Source organism: Aquila chrysaetos, chromosome 2, assembly GCF_900496995.4.
Source record: "Aquila chrysaetos chrysaetos chromosome 2, bAquChr1.4, whole genome shotgun sequence".
Classification (NCBI taxonomy): domain Eukaryota; kingdom Metazoa; phylum Chordata; class Aves; order Accipitriformes; family Accipitridae; genus Aquila; species Aquila chrysaetos.
In genome coordinates, this window is record NC_044005.1 from 6,133,847 (window position 1) to 6,155,825 (window position 21,979).

General features: G+C 42.2%; 3 protein-coding genes across 28 annotated transcripts in view; 2 read left to right on the top strand and 1 right to left on the bottom strand.

Annotated features, from left to right (window-relative positions):
* Positions 1 to 2,993, top strand: part of ARID4A (AT-rich interaction domain 4A) — a 51,047-nt gene extending 48,054 nt beyond the window's left edge. For all 10 annotated transcript variants that reach the window (XM_030001881.2, XM_030001871.2, XM_030001897.2 and 7 more), the window contains 3 exons: positions 96 to 311; positions 524 to 670; positions 1,154 to 2,993. In XM_030001881.2, coding sequence (XP_029857741.1) covers positions 96 to 311; positions 524 to 670; positions 1,154 to 1,257 — 467 coding nt within the window. In that variant the 3' untranslated portion in view covers positions 1,258 to 2,993. The remainder of the gene's footprint in view (positions 1 to 95; positions 312 to 523; positions 671 to 1,153) is intronic.
* Positions 2,994 to 8,406: 5,413 nt separating this feature from the next.
* TIMM9 (translocase of inner mitochondrial membrane 9) lies at positions 8,407 to 21,713 on the bottom strand. Of its 8 annotated transcripts, none has more exons than XR_005933820.1 (4): positions 15,956 to 18,953; positions 15,506 to 15,601; positions 12,376 to 12,764; positions 8,407 to 11,767 (listed from the first exon to the last, which is right to left on the bottom strand). XR_005933820.1 is itself a non-coding variant. In XM_030001965.2 (4 exons), the coding sequence occupies exons 2-4, from the start codon at positions 15,992 to 15,994 to the stop codon at positions 12,630 to 12,632; spliced, it is 270 nt and encodes an 89-aa protein (XP_029857825.1). In that variant the 5' UTR covers positions 15,995 to 16,021; positions 21,640 to 21,713; the 3' UTR covers positions 12,247 to 12,629. The 8 variants fall into 8 exon arrangements, 7 of the variants coding, with proteins under 7 accessions (XP_029857825.1, XP_029857814.1, XP_040984304.1 ...); XM_030001965.2 differs by lacking the exon at positions 8,407 to 11,767 and adding an exon at positions 21,640 to 21,713 and having other exon boundaries at positions 12,247 to 12,764; positions 15,956 to 16,021; XM_030001954.2 differs by lacking the exon at positions 8,407 to 11,767 and adding an exon at positions 21,532 to 21,644 and having other exon boundaries at positions 12,247 to 12,764; positions 15,956 to 16,021.
* KIAA0586 (KIAA0586 ortholog) overlaps positions 20,677 to 21,979 on the top strand; it is a 74,804-nt gene continuing 73,501 nt past the window's right edge. For 8 of the 10 annotated variants that reach the window (XM_030001766.2, XM_030001831.2, XM_030001793.2 and 5 more), the window contains exon 1: positions 21,707 to 21,795. In XM_030001766.2, coding sequence (XP_029857626.1) covers positions 21,777 to 21,795 — 19 coding nt within the window. In that variant the 5' untranslated portion in view covers positions 21,707 to 21,776. Of the gene's footprint in view, positions 21,024 to 21,706; positions 21,902 to 21,979 lie in introns of those variants that run through there. The other 2 variants (XM_030001813.2, XM_030001803.2) reach the window with 2 other exon arrangements.

Below are 21,979 nucleotides of genomic sequence, written 5' to 3' on the forward strand. Positions count from 1 at the left end.
GTTTTTCCTTAATCATTTTTTTTCTGACAATAACTACAGTTTTTAAAATGTCAAGGTTGTTTTTTTGAAGTCCAAATACATTTCTCCTACTGCAGGACAAAGTAGTGACAGTGAAGACCTTCCCGTCCTGGACAGTTCAAGTAAATGTACTCCTGTAAAACACATAAATGCATCCAAACCACAGAAGATTTCTCGATCACCTGCAAGAGTGATTTCACCTCACATCAAAGATGGAGAGAAGGATAAACACCGAGAGAAACACCACCACCAGAACGCTTCGCCTAGAGTATACAAATGGAGTTTTCAGCTCAGTAAGAATTATTTAAGTGACTTGATCAGAGGGAATTTACAAGAAAATTTGTTCTGCGAATTTTGGGATTCTAAATTAGGTATAGGCCTTTTATGGTGTAGTTACGGAAGTGTGGTATCTTTCATGCTTCATCTTGTATGCTCTTAAGAATTGCATTTATTTGTTTAAAATCACCTTGATGAAGCCATTTTTTCTTTTCTTCCCACTTTTAAGATGAACTAGACAATATGAGCAGCACTGAAAGGATCTCCTTCTTACAAGAAAAACTACAGGAAATACGAAAATACTACATGTCCTTGAAGTCAGAAGTAGCAACCATCGACAGGAGAAGAAAACGATTAAAAAAGAAAGACAGAGAAGGTAACTTTCAGATTTGCATTATGTTTCCCATAAGTTCATTTTCTTGAAAATACATAACTCAAATCAACTCAATTGACAGTATTTTTGAAAAAAAAGTGTTATCTGTTTATCCTGTTCATATGTATACATATTTAGAAAGAATATTTGTGGCTTTTTAGAACTTGACCCTAACAAAATATTGACTGTTTTAAAAACTGTGTGTTAGAAGCTTGGACTTCCTAGTGCAAGCTCAGTCTGAGTTTTCAGTCAGTGTAATGACTCATCTGATTTAGCTTTTCAATTGGTCTGTGATGCAGAAAGGGTAAGGTTACTCATCCAGTTTACATGAATATAACAGTGAAAGCAATTGACAAAAAAATCCTTTTCATTTTCTGTGACTGTGCCTCTTCTTTGAGGTCTTTTAAACAACCTAATAAACAAGAAAACCTTCATTCTGACATGTGCTTTGATATCTGATGCTGATCTGTTGTTCTGTATATTCAGTGTCACATACAGGAGCATCCATGTCATCTGCTTCATCAGACACTGGAATGAGTCCATCATCATCTTCCCCTCCACAAAACGTGCTTGCTGTAGAATGCAGGTGATACACATTTCTCTGCCTTGCCAGCAACTTGCTGCCATGGACATAAATCCTGAAATTCAACCACAGAAAGCACTCAACTGGTTTGACATTGCCAAGTATATTCTGTACACACTTCCACTGCTGGACTGTACCTGTTCTCCCCTCCTATCTTCTTTCTTTTGTTTAATTTACTGTTCAGAGAAATTAAGCTCATTGGTAACTGAAGGTTTGTAGGCACAATGTGACATGCTTGTCATTGTGTTTGGTTTTGGTTTTGTTTCTTTGTTTTTTTTTATTTTTTTATTAATGCAGAGAAAGGGCACTTATCAAATTTGAAAAGTTATGTCCAATGAAGCATTCAGCTGTTCTAGGGAGATCTTAGAAAAGCAAGTGCACCAAGCAGACATCAGAGTTTTATCAAAAAGAATTGAGTAACTGCTGCACTTTCACTGAGCTGTACGTTAACTCTTGGTGAGTAGTTCCTCTTTGTGGAAGCACTTGCTATACAGAACTGCCAAAGTATGTGTTCAGCAATGTGCCCAGTTTTAAAGGTGTAAATGGGACAAAATAAATTGTGAAAGGAAGTGTAGTTGACTGAAAACTACAGTTGTAATAAGTCTTCCACTTTTTATAGGATTTTTGAGCACACGATTATGCAAATATTTTAATGTTTATTAATGTTTACAGTGGAATTGTGAATAGGTTTTCAGTGGACTATCTTATCCCTTGACAAAAATATTTTGTCTTTTTTCTATGTAATTTCAGAGTTTTTATTTTGTTACAAAAAGACGAAAAATGAAATATATAACAACAATGAAGTTATTTAACAAGATTTCTAAAGCTGAAATTTTTGTGTAAAATAAGGTATCTTGCAACTTGTTAAATATATTTATTCAGACATTGGATGTTGTATTTTTATGTATTTTTTAAAATATTAATAAAATTGGAAAAAAAATTCTAGGTTAGTTCACTCTTTCGATAAAACATAGTTATCAGTTATGGCTCTTAAGGAGGTTTTATCCAGTAGCTGTGCCTGTATTTCACATGGGTCTGTCTACGTATCCTCCACAACATAGGTCTGTAAGCGGGCATCTGGATTAAACTATGACTTTATTTGGAAACTTTGGCAGTCCTAGTACTTACATTGTTTTGAGGAACAAAATTTATTGGGTTGCCCTTAAGATACTTTGTCACAAGTTCTTATGTTTGCTGTACTGCCGAATGAATTTATATCTCCCAAAGTTGAGATGCAACAATAAAGTAAAGCAACTGTGTATGCTTTGTCTGTGGATTGTCCCACAGACAGATACAGTTTGTAAATAACTCTTCCAAAACCATGTATTTAAAACAGTTTGCATATACATTATGTATAAAAGTGATTTTTTTATCAATTTTTTTATTCATGTTTGTACATTGAAAGGGGTTCTTAACCCCTTTTTCTGTGTTTAATATGCTGTAGAGTAATAACATAGATGCTCTAGACTGTATATCAGGATATTCTGGTTCACACGGCAGAAAGTCAGAACGAAACACTAGTGATGGCGTAGCATTACTAAAATTGATGTTTCTTGAAATTTCATTTTACAACATTTGTCACCTTGTGATTCCAATTCCTTCCATTTTCGCAGAAAATTAAAGAAAAAGTACTCTTGTAAATGCACTTTTTCTGTCTTTTCTTAAGCAAAGCAGAACTATTTCAATGTAAGAAAAATATGGAGCTCATTAGACAGCATTAATAAAGGCCATGTTTTAAACATAGGCTTTATATTCTATTTTTATTTAAGTGATTGTTCTTGTAAATGTCTGGACTTACCTAAATAGGAAAATTAATCTCCATAAACTGTTGTATAGACTTTTTTCAGAGCTAACTTTTACTGTTAATCTTACAATAGCTATGAATAAAAAGCAATACTCATTTAAAAGGAAGTAACATGGGTCACATTTTCTCAGATTATCTTCCATGTTTAGTATTTGAAGAAGTAAGTTTTAAATTCAGTGAAATAATAGGATTAATTGTATCTTATGCAGATATCTAACCTCTGTCTATAAGCTGTGTGAGACCTTAAACAGGCATATACACACACTCGGCGTGCACAGATGATGGATGAGCTCCTAACCGTCTGTACTTTAGCATAGGCATTCACGGTGTGTACACTCACTGCTTCTTATCTCTTAGGAATGTTTAAAATACTGCATGGGAGACTGAAGGTATGGTTCCATGAAATGTGGAAACCCATTCTAACAGGCGGTTGCTCCTTGACACAGAGAACTCACTGCCTCACTTCCTCTTTCCACCTGCTTACCTTGAGCGAGTCCTCATCAGAGAGACAGACAGACTCACACCCACCCACAGCCCCCAGTAACAACTAACATCACTATTCTGGCCGAGCGCTAAACCTGCAAGAAAAGGTGGACTTTCTGCCAGGCCACTGGCAAAGCCTCTAGCATGTTACTGATTTCCTAGTTTTATCTTTCTGGCAAGAAGCATATCAGTTAGCCAGATTATTTGGTAGATGTTTAAAGTAGTTTCTTATGACATTTAAAAATACCACAGGGAAAAGAAGATTAACTATATAATATGGGACTGTCCTGTACTAAAGGTGAACTCAACAAGAAACCCTAACAGGTCTTTTATTTCTAACTTTACTAGAATGCCCTTATTTCTCCTTTGTTGACATAAAATAAATTCCAAAGTGTCTTCCACTGCCTTAAATGAAAGTTTATGCTGTTGAGGACACAGTAATTATGATTGAACTGAATTGGGATTTTTTTTTAGTAAGAGATTAGGTATGTTTGCAAGAGCAATCAAAAATAAAGCACCCTCTTGGCAAGCTTCACACTGTTCTCCTGCCTTCTAATCTTTGACAGTTTTTCTCAATGATACGTGTTATTTCAAGCCTAGTTAGGAAGTAAAAAAGATACAGTTAAGATTAGGGGATCAAACACTGTTAGAACTCTTAAAAAGAACAGGGCTGTAAGAATTTGGACTCTCCCCCCACCTCCTGCAACTGACAGAACTGTCAGATTTCTGGCAGATTTATTATTTTTTTATTAGCATATATCTGAATGTTGGAAAAAATTTGGAACATTTGCATGCGAGGACATAAGGTAAGAAAAGGTTCATTTCCCTACTTGTTTTAGTTTTTACTTTCTTTCCATAAAGTCTACCAGCTACATGTATACTAATGAGCTTTTATTTTCTCTGTAATGTGTAAGTTTAGCAACACCCAGTTAAATCTCCACTTGTTTCTGGCTCCTTGATCAGATTGCTTGTGTTTGAGAAACCTTCTCTTGCTTAATCAGTTTGAACAGATGAGGCAGGAGAAGCAAAGATGTCGGAACAATAATAAGCCATTATTTCAACAGAGGTTATTTCTGTAAATCTGTTTAATCAGTAGTGAAAGAAAAGCGTAACAAGGGCAAGTGAAAGTGTGTATCTTCATGAAGCATAATGTATCTGACCTTCACGGGGAGCAGCAACGACCTTTAATTTGAAGGACAGCAGTAGAAGAGAACAAGTGATTAAATCACTTCTTCGCTGTTTGTGGTATTTGCACAAGTTCCACTTGAATCAAATTTTTTTTTTTTTAAGGTGCAGTATTAGATGATCCAGGCAGAAATTTTTAAAATGGATACATATTCTTATTTTATGTGTAGGGAGCCACATAGTAATGGCTACCAAAATTACACAGGATGGCTTTGATGAGGAGCTGGAAAGAGAATCTGAATCTTAGGATTGTCAACGCCTGTGTGTCATTCAGACTATCCACTCTTGAGAGAGCATTCTCTCTCCGGATAGGTTTGTCAGTCAGATGGAATTTCACATTACAAAAATGAATATTCTTATAAAATGTTCTTCTTTTCCCCATTAAAAATATTCTTGGAAGCTGAGGCAGCCAAATGGGTTTTCTGGGCAGCATTTACTGGAATTCTTTTACAGCAGTAAGTCTTAAGAAATGCTGCTTTAAGAAAAGAACATGTTTGGTTTGATTGCTTGAAACAAATCTGACAGATGAGCTGGAAGACAGATTTACCAGCTGAAACAAAAGGTGAATGTGTTAACAAAAGTATGTCAAGCTGTTTACTTCACTGTGCCCTTGCGTTTTGCAGATATTGTGCAGTAAAATCTTGGTTATTTTTACTTCTCTGTACTTGGGATTTTATTATTTGCTACAATGTGCAGGATAAAGACTCTCTCTGGAGATGTAAGGAACATAATAAAGCGGTGGAACCAATGGGGATGTTGCCAGAGACAGACTCACTATAATTCCAAGGCTTAGGAAAAAGTTTATAATTTGCTTACACTATTTATCAAGCTATTGCCCTCAAATTTTGAGAAAATCTGTCACTCTACCATATTATCTTCCACCAAATAGGATGATTTTTTAAGAGGTCTCAGGGGAGTTTAAAATTATTCACCTTTACTAGTTACCACTAAGTATCTGGTATTTATTTGGGTTTTTTTGTTTATTTGTTTTGGAAATCTGAGAGTTCCCCAAATTCCACAAGCATTTATTCATCTTGTCCATTGCTTGGAGGAATATGTAAATTCAATTTTTTGTGTTACAGTGTTATTGGTCTGGATATGTGCAGTTGAGTGGTGGATTTTGTGATTAGTCACAGCCCAATGAGAAATACTCACTGCATTGTCATTTAAAGAAAGCTGAAAAGATAAGGCAATCTTAATTGTGAAAGCAGACTGGTTTTCACCCTTTCTAAGAATAGGGCTTTCTGGCTTCCTCTTTGTTTTGAATTATCTCAGCCCTATTTATGTTGCTATTCCTGCTCCTTCCCATTTTCGGAGAAATCCTACTTTGTGTTTCAGAGCAGGGCTGTGCTGGTTGGTTCTGCTTCAGGTCTGCAACTACCTGCTATTTATATTAGTTAGTACCCTGAGGCTGTTGCTTATCCTATACCAATAGTTTTCAAAGGTGAAAAAGTGTCTGTCTTTGTTTTATGACACTTGGCTTTAACTCACCAGTACAGCTCACTCATTATGAAAAAAACATGGAAGCATTGCTACGCTTACTTTCTCTATGTTGCGTAGCTTGCCAGCAAAGAAAATCGGCACAAGAGCTCCATTACAGCTGTGAAAACCTGCAGGTTGTTTATCAGTAGCGTGTTTGCTTAACTCCCACTCTGAGCCTTGTGGGTGAGGGACACAGATGTTACTGGCGCTGTCTCTCTTTCCCTGCTCTTCAGTGTAACCCAACAAAATTTCTATTTCAGCCCTGTCAGTGTCTTCAGCTATTTCTAAACTACTCCTCCTCTAATCCCTCATCTGGGTACAGCTTGACCTAATTTGCCATGATCCTGCCAGCTATGCCAGTTACATAAGGAGGGGTAAGATGCAGAATTTGTATGAAATACTTTGTTATATTGCCCAAGGGTGGGTTTGGGTTTTTTTTTTTCCAACAAGCCACTTATGTGTATGCGCAGCTTAAAACCATCTCTCTCGATGCTCATTCATTTTCTGAAAATTATCTCCTTTAGGAATGGGAAAGGTTTAAAGCTATTTAAAAAGGAAAAAAAACCCCAAAACCCAAACCCTTGATTCCTTCTGCTTCCCACCCTGCGAGCAGCTACTGTGTGCCACCCCAGCAGCTTCTCCGTGGAGTACTGCTTTTTATAGTCAAGTCCCCGATTGCCTGCATTAGGTCGGGTCTCTTACAAGCGCTGCTTTCTACACCCTTCGTTCTTTTTCCTCTTTCATTTCAGTTTATAGCCCTGTCACGGGGGTGGCTCCAGCTCCGCTGCCTTCCCGCCGCCGGACCCCAGAGCCCAGCAGCGCCTCTCCCGCCATGGCCGCAGCCCCGTCGCCTTTGTCGCCAGCCAGGAAGCATTTCGCTTCCCTCTTCGAGACGTCCTCCCTGCGTGCCCTGAAGGCAATAAAAACCTGTAAGAAACCTGTGGGCTTTTTTCCTTTCCTCCACACACACTGACTGCAGGACCCTCCCTCCCCCGGCCCGGCACAGGCAGCCCGCAGCCGGGCTCAAGTTGGCGCCGCGGGTCCCCCCACGCGTGAGGGGCGGGTTACCGAGGGGTCCCCGGCCGCCCGCACGGGCCCGGCCCGTCCCTCAGCCTCTCCGCCACCGCGGGCCCTGCTCAGGCGGCGTTTCGAGGGCCAGCCCCGCCGCCGTCCCCAAACAGAGAGGCGGGAGCTCGGAGGCGGCGGCCCGGGCCGCGCTGCCCTGAGGCGGGCGGGAGAACTCGCCGCCATGGCGCTGGGCCCCGCCGCGGCGGCCGGCTGCGCCTTCTCGCCTCGGCGGCCGCGCTCCCCGCTGAGGGGAAGGGGCGCTCCGCGGGGTGGCCGATGGACGCCATCCCCGGGAAGGGCTGGAAGAGCCGGAGGGCCCCGGGGGAGAAGGTGGCAGGGCTGAAGTCCTCCAGCTCTTCTCCTCAGGTCCCGACGCCGTCCCTGGGGGATCCATGGCTTCCGTGGGGCACTGAGGCGCTTTCTCCCGGAGATGTAAGCAGGCCCCACAGCAAAAGCAGGGCAGGAGAGGCGGCCAACACCCCTTTCCTACCGATGAGGTGGTTAGAGTGTGCCTTGCTGCAAAGGAGGCCTGAAACCCTCTTCCCTCAGCCTTGACCCGAAAGGGAGTTCCTGGCAGGTGTCTGGGGCAGCAGCACGCACAGAAATTCAACACATCCTCGGGCAGAAGAAGAGGGGAAGAGGGTCCCCAGTTCTATCTCCTAGGAAGGGCAGGATCTGTAAAATACAGAAATAGCCACCAGCTGGATTTCTACTTTGATTATTTGAAATTTAGATAAGCTCCCCTTCACATTACATAAACAAATGGTGATATGTCAAGTATGCTACCTTAACTATTTACACAGTAAGCCCAGCTCCCTCGGCAGTCCTCTCGCTTTCCCTCAGATTAAAGTTAGAGAATAAAAAATTTTAACCAGCCGTGGTCTGTTCAAGCATTGTATAAGTGTAGACTTTTTTTTTTTTTTAAGAGTGATTAGGGTCCTTCATATCTCTTTCAGTTACATCTGCTTCTGTATGTGAGAAATCCTGGCAAAACAGACTTTACCATCATTTTACAGTCCTGAACTACTAAAGCTTGAATATTGAATGCTCCCTGTTGTGTTTACAGAATGAACCTAACACCAAAATGCTAAGGAGCATGAAGTTAAGGTAAAACATAATTTAAAAAAATTCTAATATTTAGCAGAATTGTAACTTTAAATTTTAGAGTTCTCTTAATGCTGTCTTTTTGAAACTCAAGGTGCAAGCATGATGCAAGTTCAGGTACAAGCTCAAATTGCTTTTACAGGTTTTAGAGTTTGGGCCAGACTCATTAAAGAAATTTTGGAGCTGAGCTTAATGGACTTCCCAAGATTTGAACTAGATTCCTCAAATGCTGTGTTCTGACTTCCTAACCTAGCTAATAGAAAATGTTGAAAAAAGAACTGTTGCATAAACTCTAGTTCTCAAAGTATTTAAGAGTACAGAGCAATGCCTCCTTGCACTGAAGTCACAGCCACACTCTATCTCTGGGCATTAGGTATTTAACCCATACTTTCCTCACAGAAGACTGCAGTCACATCCTTTCCCGGCCTTCCAACAGACAGCTCAGTAGTGGAAGCTCTCAGCAAGGGGTTACAGAAATTAGGACTTTGCTCCTGTCCTTGAGAGAATTCAAGGAACCTCTATTATAATCTTCCAGATGATTGATCTGATCACTCTGCCAGTACCACTGATGTACAGGGCATTCTGGAGCACGACTCTCATTTGACCCTTCCTGTTGAAATTGTTCTGTTTTCTGTGGGCTGACTAGTAATTGCATTCTTTTCTAGCCTTTTGGTTCAGACACTCATTTCAGAAGGAAGGAGCTATGTTCCTGGCTGTGCTGCAATGAACATCACCTCCAAATGAGCGTCTGTTCAGTAGCCCAGTCTCATCATGCCAGTTTTTGGCAGGCTGCACTGCTGTTGCCTTCTCTCCCCTCCAACCTCCACTCTGTGGCTCACTTTTTCCACAGCCTTCTCAGTACTCCTTCTTCAGCAGCACCCTGTTTTTCACCCTTTGCTCCTCTTTCCGTCAGGATTGGTTCCATTCCTGCACCTAACCTAATATGCCTCATCAAGGTGATTCACCTACTCTCCACACACCTTATCTTAAATACTGTTGCCTTTCAGTTATGATCCAGAGATTAAGCTGCCTCATTTTTATTCTGATTTTGGCTGTGCTTTTCATTATGCCATGCAAGCTTGAAGCTATTCAAGAGGAGGAATGGAGAACACTCCAGATTTAAGCTATGTCATGGAAGTTAGAATACTCTGCTGGGAGAGAAAACATGCAGCCTGGGCTGCCTTTGTGGGCGCTCACAGTGGACATGCATCCAGGCACTGTGGAAATACTGATTTTTGCATTTGCAGTTAAATATTTTTGAGAATCAGGTGCTGGGAGATCTTGCTCCAAGGAGGAAAGACCAGCTGCAACATTTTGCCAATACATGCTCATAACATATGTGTGAGAGGCACTGAAACACTTTGTGTTCTGAATCATTCTCAACCCACAAGTCCTGTTAACAAAATCTTATCAGTGCTATTTTCTAAATAACATGATTTGAGCCACCCACCAGGATGTGCGAAGTCATCAAGGAGGCAAAGGGAAGTCAAAGCTCAGCAAAGCAAGTTAACCTTCTAAGAAAGTTTTCACTGTTGCTTTCTGCAGCACCTGGATGCTTTAGTTACACAGATGCACTTCCGAGCTAAAATATATTTGTATCATCTTTCTTCAATCAGTCACCTGGATTGAAAGATGGCAACATTTTTTGAGTGAAACAGAGATAGGACAAAACTGGTTATCCAAAAGAGCGAGCCAGTAACTCCATTCTTATCTGCATCTTTGTGCAGTAGCATTGCAAGTTGTTTTCCACTCTAGTTAGCTTTTAAATAGTCATAATTAACAGGTACATCCATAAACAAACTACAGTTGCTATAAGCACATTGCTCCTGTAGAAGTCAGGAGCTTTTGTCTGGCCAGCTTAATTTCAGGGTAGCAGCTATCAACCCGATGCTCGTACTTCCAGTGACACTTTTCATCCCACCTATTTGTTTAGTGAGCATGGGGAGAGGCAGGGGGATGTGACATCTAATTAGATTTTAAGAATACATGTTCTCCCTGGACAACAGGGGGTTAAGGCAGCTTTAAAACTGGATTAAAAGGAAACTGGGGAAGCTGAAAGTGAGTAATTTATTAACTAAGTCCCTCTAACACTTGCTTAATGTTTTGTACAGTAAATCTGTCTTAACAAATATTTAAACATCTTCCTGCGCCCAAATCCCCAAACACTGAAACATGAGGGAAAACCACGATTTTTTTTTTTTTTAACCACCCTCACTTGAGCCCCAAGGAGCTTTGCCCAGAAGACATGAACATCCTGCAGTCCCATCACTTAAACTCTTCAGTCACTTTTCTGAGCAACTGTTCTCTTCGCACACTAAGATGCAATGGAAAATGGGATAATTTCAGTCATGCATTATTTTCAAATGTTTAAACAAAAAAACTGCTTTAAAGAAAGCCTTGTATCTTTACTATGGATATATTATTTCTAATTTGCCTAATTGTAGCAAACAATCTAGACAGTTATTCTTTTGAAAAAACAGGACATTGGAGACTTGCTGCCTTATTTGGGCTCTTTTTTAGCCTATACTATTTTAGAGTTAGCTCTTGGCCATCTCCAAGGTAACAAGGCATGGGCTATGTAGGAAAGAGCTGTGATATGGCTAGTACAAAACACGTAAATGAGACCGTAGGAACATAGTTGTTTCTTCCACCTTTGAAAGGCATATGAACAGATTTCTGTGGAGAGCTGGGGCAGCTTTAAAGAGCAAGCAGAGCAGTGTCCAGTGCAAGTGGCAGGTGTACGGTGCTGCGGTCAGGGCCTAGTAATCCACAGCCTGGATAGCTGAGAGTTTAAGCAGTGAAGAAAAAAAAGCAGGCAGGAAATCATTCTTTCAAACTGCTGCTAGAAATAAAAAGCAACAGAGAAGGTAACAACAAAAAAGCATGTGGGCAGGCTTCCTGCCACTTCTGTTCCTTATTGTTGCCTTTCTACCCAACAACAGAACCTGGCAGCTGACATGAAATAGCTTTGTTTCAGTCTTCATCGCTTGAAATCTCAAAAATCAATATGGTAATCCTGATGTTCAGTTCCTTTTGTTACTGTATTTTATTAGTTAGAACTAAAGTAAAATGTGCCTGTTTGTTAGCTATCACTCTACTGTACTAACAATCTGACTGCAGGATTTCAGCTATCAAGATCCTTTCAAAGGACTGGTGTTGTTTTCTAAACCAAAACCACAACATCAGAACAGCTAGCTTCCACAAGCTTCTCTCTGTACTCATCCAGCAGCAAAAAAGACGTCGTTTTGTGCATACCTTGTACTTTCTGTTGGCCTTCACACAATTGGCATCCACACAATTAAAGGAGAAAACTGCCAGCAAGCTCAGTGCTTGGAGTGCATCATGCTTGCATCAGGCAAGGAAGCTGGGTTTGGAGGACCCCTGGGGTTCCCTGAGGGAAACAAGGAGTGCATAGAAGTTGCCCTGGGCACAGGTGCTGCTAACGACACACTTCTATTCCTTGTAAATGACCTGGTGAAGCAAGAGGCAAACATAACCTAGGGATAAGCTGGCAGAGCACCCCTGCCTACCTGAACTCATTAGTTACAGCAGTTGTCTGCCATTTATAACCACCCTTGTCTTGATGGTCTAATCATCACCATCCAGCACTCTGGGAGAGTGAGAATGATCACAGGGCTCTGTGAGGGTGGCTTAACAGTTGTTCTTCCCGAATTAAGAGAAATAACATATTCACAAATCCCCAGCTGCTGAAACAAAGTCACTAATTCTGTTACCTATCAGCAACTTAAAGCAGCAATGAATGAACAGAACTCTGTAGTAGCTGAGCTGGAATGAGACAACAGCAAACAAAACACTGCTCTCAAGCAGTGCCCTAAAAATGTATCTTTGGAAAGAACATACATACAACGGTACGGTTCCCATTTATTTTATGTGAATTAAATAAAAAAGTGTATTTCCCATATTACACTTTTTTCATCTGAACCAGTCCTAGCAGAAAAGAAGTATAACCCTCCCACCCACCTTGAAATTTAAACATACCAGTCTGTGGGCCCTGGAAAAGTTTGTATCAATATTACTCCATTGTAGAGTGAAAAGGACCTCAGAAACAGACTCCATTGCCAGTCCATTATGACTAACTTCTTTTTTAACCCTTCATGGTTTCCACTGTCTGAACAGCATCCAGAAGTCTCTTCTGAGTTGCCAGACATACATGCCAACAGTAGAAAATCCAGAATGTTTCTTGCCCAATGAACGCTGGCACTGCTTGTAAAGTCTGAACAGAGTGCTCTTGTCTAACGAGGCTGGCCAAGCAGTCCTGCTTTAGCTGCCAGAGCTTCGTTCTGCTGAATATGGTACTCCTGAAATCTCATGGAGATCCTTTGTGTCATTTTTAAATACTTCTGTAGGCAGTGGTCTGAGCAAGTCATCTAGAGTAAGAGGGAAACAGAAGGCTTCAAACAGTAGTTAAAACACTTCCCCAAACAGGACCCAAAATATAATCATATACAAGGATAAATGATTAGGTGACTTACATCTCATATTCTGTGTTAAGCCTCAAGATGAGGGCCTAATTGTGCACAGCCTCTCTGTGCAGTGGAAAAGGTGAAGTTTAGTTTTTGAGGGATGTCTGAAATGGCTTTTAACATTCCATTCTCATATGAAAGTCTTCATGGAAAACATCTCAGATCTAGAGATACTACCATTTCATCCTTGGGCTCCTCTTGTGAAATTAAAGTATATAAAGCATTTTATTTTGCAATAAATACTACATCTGTTAAATTAGTATCTTTTTTTAATTCTGTTTACAAACACATACTATTTTTGACAGCCAAATATGGTCTCCTGTTTGCTAGCTCAGTTTAAATCTTTTTTGACCTTGTTTCTATTAGCTTTATCAGTCGTCTTGTACTTGCTTGGTTAACCTTCACAAAAGCAACCACAGCACCCTCTGAAGTTCGATCAGTCAGCTGACAGGGAAATAAGTACCAGGGACTATCCCACCCACGGTATTATTTTTTAAATTTAGAGGGGTTTTTTTCTTTCTTTAAGTGTAGAGAAAGAGTTAGATCTATTTCTGAGCAACACTTCTACCAACTGGATATTCTGTATCATGGTTCTAAACCTTGCTATCACAGTAAAAGTTAACAAATTTAGACAGAAAGAAAAGGCAACCACTTTGCGTGATGACTAGAAAACCAGAAATTGCTTTGATTCTGCACAGTATAAAGGGATGAGAAAAGGAGAGGGGCTGAAAATGAACAAGACAAAAAAACCCATGCAGCTGTGCACACCACCCACCACCCGCCACCCTCTCTCCTTCACCTGGCATCAGCTACAGCAAAACCTGTTAAGCAGAAGTTAAGTCTGACTAGAAAACAAATTCTGGAACTACCCCAAGCCACTTCTCCCAGAGGGTGTGGTGTTTATGACATGGTGCCCGGGGAAGTCTAGACTTGCAGCGCAGACTTGCTGTAGGGAAAGAGGTCAGAAGTTGCTTTTTCAAATGTAGAATCTCAAAGGAAATTCCTGGAGGTATTCATCTTAATTATTTAATAAGAAACTACAACTTTAAATAGAACATAGGAATTTCCATACCAGATCAGACCAGTGGTCCATCTAGACCAGTGTCCTGTTTCCAGCAGGGGCGAGAGCCGGATGCTCTGCAAGAAACCCCGTAATGGATAATTATGGACAAAACTTCCCATAAGAAAGTTTCTTCCTAGCCTCCATCGTTAACAGATGGCTCCTGTACTGCTGGACATGGCTTCTTTGCAGATCACAGAAGCGAGAAGAAAAAAAAAAAAAAAAAAGTAGATCAGAATCTAAGAATATTTTTTGTATCTAAATAATCTTAATTCCCCTCCAATTAGCATTCTTTGGTTTTGGATCCCAGGTCTTGAATGAAAGACTATACGAACAGTTACTTTTAAAGAAATTCTAGTAACACTTTGGGTAGCAGAAGAAAGAAGTATAATCCGTTACTGGAAATCAAATACCATCACAGAAAGGTAAAGAGGTTGTGCCACTAACACTTCTGTCAGTTATGTTAACTGACACTCCTTGCGTTGTTCAAGCAATTCAAAATGAGTTGGTAAAAGGTAGTAACAAGACCTTATCCAGAATAATTCTGACCTCCTATAGCCAATAAAAATTCCACTAAAGCAGATGCAGAGATCAGGGAAACAAGGAATCTGCCTTGGGAAGCTAAGAGAGCTTTGTTTAGCACAGCAAAACAAAAGCTGAAAGGAGACATGATTTTTGCCTGCGCTGAGGAGTTGAACTCCAAGGAGGCAGAAAATGCTCAAAAATAATGATTGGTGTAAAACTTTAGGGTTTTTTTTCCCTGCCAGCAGAGTCAAGCAAAGGTTATTAGACTTTTAACCAACAAAATTATGAGATTCTGAAACAGCCTCTCAACAGGAGAGGAGAGGCAAAAACCATGCAACTAATCTTACTGAGAGCTTAATCTTTTTTTGCAGATGACTATGTGATGGAGCTCCCTGCAATGCAGAGAAGTGGCTTTAACAGCCAGAGCTTTGGAGGCCTACGTTTCTATGACTCAGTACAATGCAGGGAATGTGGGTAGGTAAACAAGTATTGCAGCAGGACTCTACTTTCAAAGAATGAGATGCAGGCTGTAGGTGGGCAACTTCCATGTCCGTAAAGGTACCACCCATCAGAAGTTGAGGCACAAGAACCTCCACTGATAGCTCAGAGAATGAAATACACAGAATTGCAATAAGCAGCCAATACTCAAGCGAGATCAGGAAGATTCCCTCTGTGTACACGTAATGAAAAGACAACAATGACAAAACCTCAAGAGGTCCTAGCCCATAGTTTGTCTCTAGCTGATGATCTAATACATCAAAAGCATTTGGCTTTGGTTGGTTGGTTTCTTTTTGTAAACAGGCTGCGAGGGTGCAAAGAAGTATTTGTCATCACTTTTGGACATATTTGGAGAAGCAAAACTACTGACAAGCTATTTCCCTTCTTTCCACAAACTCACTTCCTTTCTCAGTTGGAAGCTACATGCCAGACACCTATACTCCACTAAAGACTGCTAACTAGATTTTCAGCTAGTTGAAAGATCAAAACTTTCTAAGTTGCTTCTGAAATTTGAGTGCTACACAGCAGTTCTACCAAAGAGTCATCAAAAGCATTTACCTACCTCTTCTGGTTTAACCTCTCGGCTAGTGAAATCCTTTATGCAATCCAGGAAGCAGTTTTCTGTAAGTTTATTGTATGTTCCAAGAAACTCCTTGAACTACAAATAAAAATTGGACAATGAGTATTTAAAAAAACCCTGCATTAATTTTTCTTACACACAGCTGCCTGGGCCATCTGGTGACACTAACATTTAAAGGACAAGTCACTAAAAAAAAATTTTACTATCAGTCAGAAGATTTCAGCACCAAATGCTGCTAGTACTCAAGTTAGATGCTATAGTGTGTCTGTCAATGGTAAAATGTTTAAGTGTTGGTTGCTGCAGAACTACTGCAGTCTTAACTCAGGTGATAACTTAAATTTTTTGTCCTTCTCCATGCCCTACACCTTTTACTCTATGTGACAAAGTAAGAGAAGATCTCCAAAGCCACCACTCATGAAGACAGCATCTTACCTGCTTGATCTGATCAGATTCCGATATTTGTCCAGCCATATTCTACCGCCTATTCAGTCACCTATTCTGAAGATAAAAGTTCAGTTTCACACAAAAAGCACACATATGAACTGCAACATTTTACAACAGAATGGAATTTTACACGTCCTTGAAGTGTCTTTAAATGCAACTTCCCTAGCAAACTTTCAAGCCATCCACTTGAAGGAAAGTTATCTATTTGAGATTTATTCAGTTAAAAGAACATCCCAGTTAATTCCGGGTATAAAACCTTCCCAGATCCACCTGTTAACTGCTGTCCTTTAAACACTTTTTAAGCATTTCAAACAGTTAGCAACTTAAAAAAAAGGTATTTTATAAATGCTTTCAAACTCACAAAGTAAAACTAGGGTGGGAGTGGGGGAAGAAGTAAGCAATAACATTTTCTAGCCTTACAGTTTCAGTGACTCTAGATGTCATCTGTAAAAATAGTAAGGAAAAAAGGCAAGTATAAAATGGTAGCCACTCTGAGTAGATGCAGCATAAGCCAGCTTGCATCAGAGAAGCAGACGCCTGGTTTCTATGTAGCTGCATTCTCACCAAACACTTAAACTACAGCAAATGTTCTGGTCATTGAATATAGTGAATTAAATGCAAGAAAACATAGAAGAATGAGAATGGCCTTAAAAGAAGTGAAACAGACAAAGGGAAGAATGAACAGCCATAGATCCAAGAATTTAAGCAAGCATCCTCAAGGAAGACTCACATTCCTAATCCAACACAGTAAACGAGTTAAGGCTTGAAAGTATCCCTGCAGGTTTCCTAGAAGAATACTGCAAGCTAGTTTTCCTTTTCCCTTAATTTACATGTTATCTAAGACATGAGTGATAATGCAAGCTAGTATTACATGTTGATGAGAACAAGATCCTTCAGTTTAATTCACATCAACGTGTGGAAGAAAAATTAGCACTGAAGTGTAATCACATTGTGAAAAAAGTTCATTTAGCCCTTTAGCAAGGACTACTTACAATTAATCTTGTATTACGCTTTGCCAAATTTTGAGCAAGACATTCATGCTTTAGAAAGCTTAAACTATTCCAGTCTCTCAGCAGGGGGAAGGGGAAGGGTAAGCAAGCCTTCTGAACAAGAACAAAAAGACATTAATAATTATTTCTACAACAGAAAGAAAACTAAGCAACTAAAAATAGCGTTATGGAGCTCTCACAAGCATGCGCTCTCCCTATAGCCCCTCGCAGTAGCAGAGCTATTATAACATCTACCTCTTACCATTACACTTTATCACTACACAGGAAGCCAATTCAGGGATTGGAGGTAAAAAGCACATACAATTCTTGGATTTAAGACGCATACCCCCACAACCAAGAATTCCTCATGGGTAGATAGGCAACAGAGGTTACTCTTAAGAAGAACCTACAGGATATGGTTGCTCAGAAGAAACAAGGCATTACTTAGGTTAATGTAAACCTCTAACTTGTTTTAGGGGAAGTGGATGTGACAACAACTAGTGAAAATGGATGGCAACTCCACTCTCATTTCTCAGCCTGTTAGAAGAAAAATCAGTGACAATTCTATCAAGTCAGTTTAAGCAGATTATTAAACAGAGTTAGAAACCCCAGAGAACAGGAGATACACTTGTTCTCTCCCAAGTACAGAAAGCTAAAAGCTTCAACTGTCAGCACCATTTTCTTACACTCAATATTGCTTCATTATGCTTGTTTATAACAAACCTGATCTTTTGTTCTTCTGTGTCTAGTCTGGCAAGCTTAAAATTACAGATTTACTGAACTGCAGTTCCACAAAGCTTTTACACTTGCACTTGGGAAACAGCTCTGATTTAAATCAGCACAATAGCACTATCTGATTTTAAGTGTCTGAAGCACTTGTCCCTCTACAGGTATTTCACACTTTCCACACAGCAGGCAGTGAAATTATACAGCTCTACTGCACCTCTTCAGTAGCTATAAATTACGGGCAGTTGCCTTAACATCTGAAAATGTGCTACCTGAACATTCCCAGAAATGTGCATATGTGGTTTATTGTTAAAGTCTGTTAAACGTATCAAGTATTCCTGTTGTTTGTCCCCTTTCCCTCCAGCCTGTGAAACAAGCAGGAAAAAAAAAAAAAAGAAAAGTGATGAAAGAGCCCATTACGGGGCTTGGCACCTCAGCTAACACACCATATAGCTTCTTACATAGCTGCTCAAACTACTCCAGCATGCTTCAGGTTTAAGCCTACGCAGCCTGGATTACTCTCTTCTGGGCTAAATGTGATTTGAAAATTCAGCATTGCACTTTTAAACATGTCACACTGAAGGAAGCAGATATCTCTGAATAAACCTCTGCAACAAGGGCCACATGCTCTGCATGTGCTGGTTTACCAGCAAAGTAGCAGCAGCTGGGAAATCTCCCTTCTTTAAGGGCCCTGGAGCTCTTCCAAGTATGTTTTGATGTTCTAAAGAGACATTCTTTTAAGATAAGCCTCTCTGAGCAAAATTAGCAGTTAAGGATAACTTGAGGTTTTGATTTCTCATAGTTAAGCATAATGGATTTTCTATCCTTTTTCCAAAGATAATAAAGGCTTCAGCCTATTCAGACCTATTATCTATGAAAGATCCATCCCAGCTCCCAGCCCTGTTTTAGAATCTGGAAAATGCTTCCAATATTTGCTTCTGCTGTGGCTGCCACTCCCATTGCCATGGAAACATGAAATCACTACAGAGTGACAGCTTTTTTTAAAAAGGTAAAGCTAGTTTATTAAATAAAAACAGTGATTAGGTTAAAGATTCCTAGCTAACCTGGGTCAATCATCTACCCGTTTCCATGGCAGGAGGAACAGGAGCCAGAACTACGTATGTCAGAACGCTTCCAAAACCTCTTAGCTGTGGGAATACAACTTCCACAGCTGTATCTGGGGAAGAGTTGTGGTCAACGGCTCGATGTCCAAGTAGAGACCCGTGACGAGTGGCATTCCTCAGGGGTCAGTATTGGAACCGGCGCTGTTTAACATCTTTGGCAATGACATGGACAGTGGGATCAAGCGCACCCTCAGCAAGTTTGCCGACAACGCCTAGCTGTGTGGTGTGGTCAACGTGCTGGAGGGAAGGGATGCCACCCAGAGGGACCTTGACAGGCTGGAGAGGTGGAATCATGTGAACCTCATGAAGCTCACCAAGGCCAAGTGCAAGGTCCTGCACATGGGTTGGGGCAATCCCAAGCACAAATACAGGCTGGGCGATGAGTGGATTGAGAAGAGAAGAACCCCCTGCAGAGAAGGACTTGGGGGTATTATTGGATGAAAAACTGAGTATGGGCCAGCAACATGCGCTCACAGCCCAGAAAGCCAACCTGGGCTGTATCCTGGGCTGCATCAAAAGAAGCATGACCAGCAGGTCAAAGGAGGTGATTCTCCCCCTCTACTCTGCTCTGGTGAGACCCCCCCTGCAGTACTGCGTTCAGCTCTGGGGTCCCCAACATTAGAAGGACATGCACCTGTTGGACCAGGTCCAGAGGAGGGCCACAAAGATGATGAGAGGGCTGGAGCACCTCTCCTATGAGGACAGGCTGGGAGAGTTGGGGTTGTTCAGCCTGGAGAAGAGAAGGCTCTGGGGAGACCTTATAGCACCCTTCCAGTACCTAAAGGGGGCCTACAGGAAAGCCAGAGAGGGATTTCTTACAAGGACATGTAGTGATAGGACAAGGGATAATGGCTTTAAACTGAAGGAGCGTAGATTTTGATTAGATATTAGGAAGAAATTCTTCACTGTGGGGGTGGTGAGGCACTGGAACAGGTTGCCCAGAGAAGCTGTGGATGCCCCATCCCTGGCAGTGTTCAAGGCCAGGTTGGATGGGGCTTTGAGCAACCTGGACTAGTGGAAGGTGTCCCTGCCCATGGCAGGGGGGTTGGAACTAGGTGGTCTTTAAGGTCCCTTCCAACCCAAACCATTCTATGCTCTCCAGACCTTCGTAAGCAGAGAGCTCATGAATGTAACTCCTAAGCACTAATAACTGGAACAGAGCTTTTGATTGTTATTACTGTACTGCTGGGTGGCTGAAAAAGCCTGCATCCATTTAACAGCCTGGAGTTCTTACAGGTGAAGCATGCACTGTAAACTACAGTGAGAAAGTTGGGGTTTTTTTCCACTGATGTAATCAACATCAGTGTCTATTACCTAATCTTGAGTCAACAGTATCCTTCCCCATGGAAACTAAACAAGCCCCATGTTTTGGGTTTTTTCAAACTTTTTGTGAGGAGCTACATCTTACTGGGGGAGAAGGGCTATGGAGAGACACCGTAAATCCACCACACTTATCCCAATTAACAATCTGAATTAGGTGTAGGTACAAGTACTCTATACATAGAGGGCTACAATTTTTTTTTAAAACTTTGCTTCCAATTGTACACACAGAACACCATGCAAGTGTTTCTGCATGTGCGTAAAAAGGACAAAGAAGAATAAAAATATCAAGTCAAGGAAATGTGTCAAGATAAAGCACCCACAGCTTGTAGAGAAAGTTTTTTTTATCGTTGGGAATTACTAGGCTGGAACTTGATTGACATCAGATTAAAGAAAACCCCCTCATTGATTTAAAGAGCTCTATTACTGAAGCTAATCAAACTACAAATGCCTATGAAACCAGCAGGCCGCTCAACTAATCACAATAAATTCAGGGCAAGAGGCAATTTAACACTGAACTCCCGGTGCTGTACGCCTGAGCAAACCACCCTCCGTCCTGCACCAGCGCAGCGAGGCACCGGTGACGGCCCTGCTGCGTCCCCTCCCGCCGGGAAGGCAGAGAGCCCAGCTCTCCCCCACACCCAGAACGGGTCCAGCCGCTTTCCTTCAAACTGGTGCTTGCCGTGCGGTTACAGGAAGGTTTTCTTCTCGCTCCGCACACTACGGTCAGCCTTCAGAGGCACGTGGCGAGATGAGAGGGACTGGTCAGGAGGTGGCTGGATAATGAGAAGTACCTGGCGCACAGATTGTTATAATTGATGATGAGTGTACTTGTGGGCTAGACCCTGGTCTGAAGAGAAAAAGGTCAATGGTAGAAGAAGTCTCTGAACGCCAAAGGTGAGTTAACACAGTAAGTCTGAAATCAGAGCGAGCTTAAGACACAAGGGTGTCTGTCCTGGGAGAAAATACGTGTTTTTCCGTAAGCGCTCTCCTATTTAAGTTAGATTAGGCCTGGCTGATACTTCTGACCCAGTCAGATCAAATCCTGAGCTGAGATAAGATAATTTCACCTTGATTTTTTCTTTTTTTTAACTCCATCCTTCGGTTCTTGCTTTCAAGGGCACCTTGAGTTTCCCTACCTAAGGAGACACCCGCTCAGCCAAGCCCCAGCCCAACAGGCCGGTGCGGCTACACGAGCGCTGCCCCCTTCCCCTCCACCCCAACCGAGGACGAGACGCCCGGGCAGCGAGAAAACACCCGAAAACGGACAGTTTTTTCCTTCACCCGTGCGACCTTTTCCGTCCCTCCCGCCCTGCACAGGGCCGCCGTCCACCGCGGCGCCTCTCCCGCTAACGGCCCACCCGGCTCTCCCTCCCTCCGGACCCACGCCCCGCGAACGCCGTACCTCACCGCCGCAGGGCCCGGACCGCGCGGGAAGGGGAAGGCCGGGCCGCAGCAGGCCTACCGGCCCCGCCGATTCGTCAAACGGCGAATCGGCCGTACGCGGACTTACCGACGGCTTTACTCTCCTTCCCCGAAGCGCAGCGCTCTACCGGGAGGCGGCGGGGTTCGGGCTCAAGTTTCCCTCCGGACGCTGTTGAGGAGCGGACCCCGCGCAGGCGTGAGGGGGCGCAGGCGGGCGCCGTTGCTATGGCGGCGGGTGCTTCTGGTGAGGGGAGCGGGCCGGGCCGGGCCGCGGCGGGGCTCTCTGTCCCTCAGGCCGCCGGGGAGGACAGGCGTGCCCGGGACGCGGAGGCTAAACCGTCCCACGGAGGGTAAACCGTCCCACGGAGGCTTCAGGCCGCTTTCCCCCCGCGGGGGCAGGCGGCGGGGGCCCGGCCCGCGGGGACGGC

What these genes read in the sequence shown, in the direction of transcription:
- TIMM9 (XM_030001965.2), bottom strand. Translation starts at nt 15,994, where the DNA reads ATGGCTGGACAAATATCGGAATCTGATCAGATCAAGCAG. An exon ending in AATCTGATCAGATCAAGCAG is followed by an intron (nt 15,602 to 15,955) that starts GTAAGATGCTGT and finishes TTTTATTTGTAG; the next exon opens with TTCAAGGAGTTTCTTGGAAC. An exon ending in GAGAGGTTAAACCAGAAGAG is followed by an intron (nt 12,765 to 15,505) that starts GTAGGTAAATGC and finishes CTCTTACTCTAG; the next exon opens with ATGACTTGCTCAGACCACTG.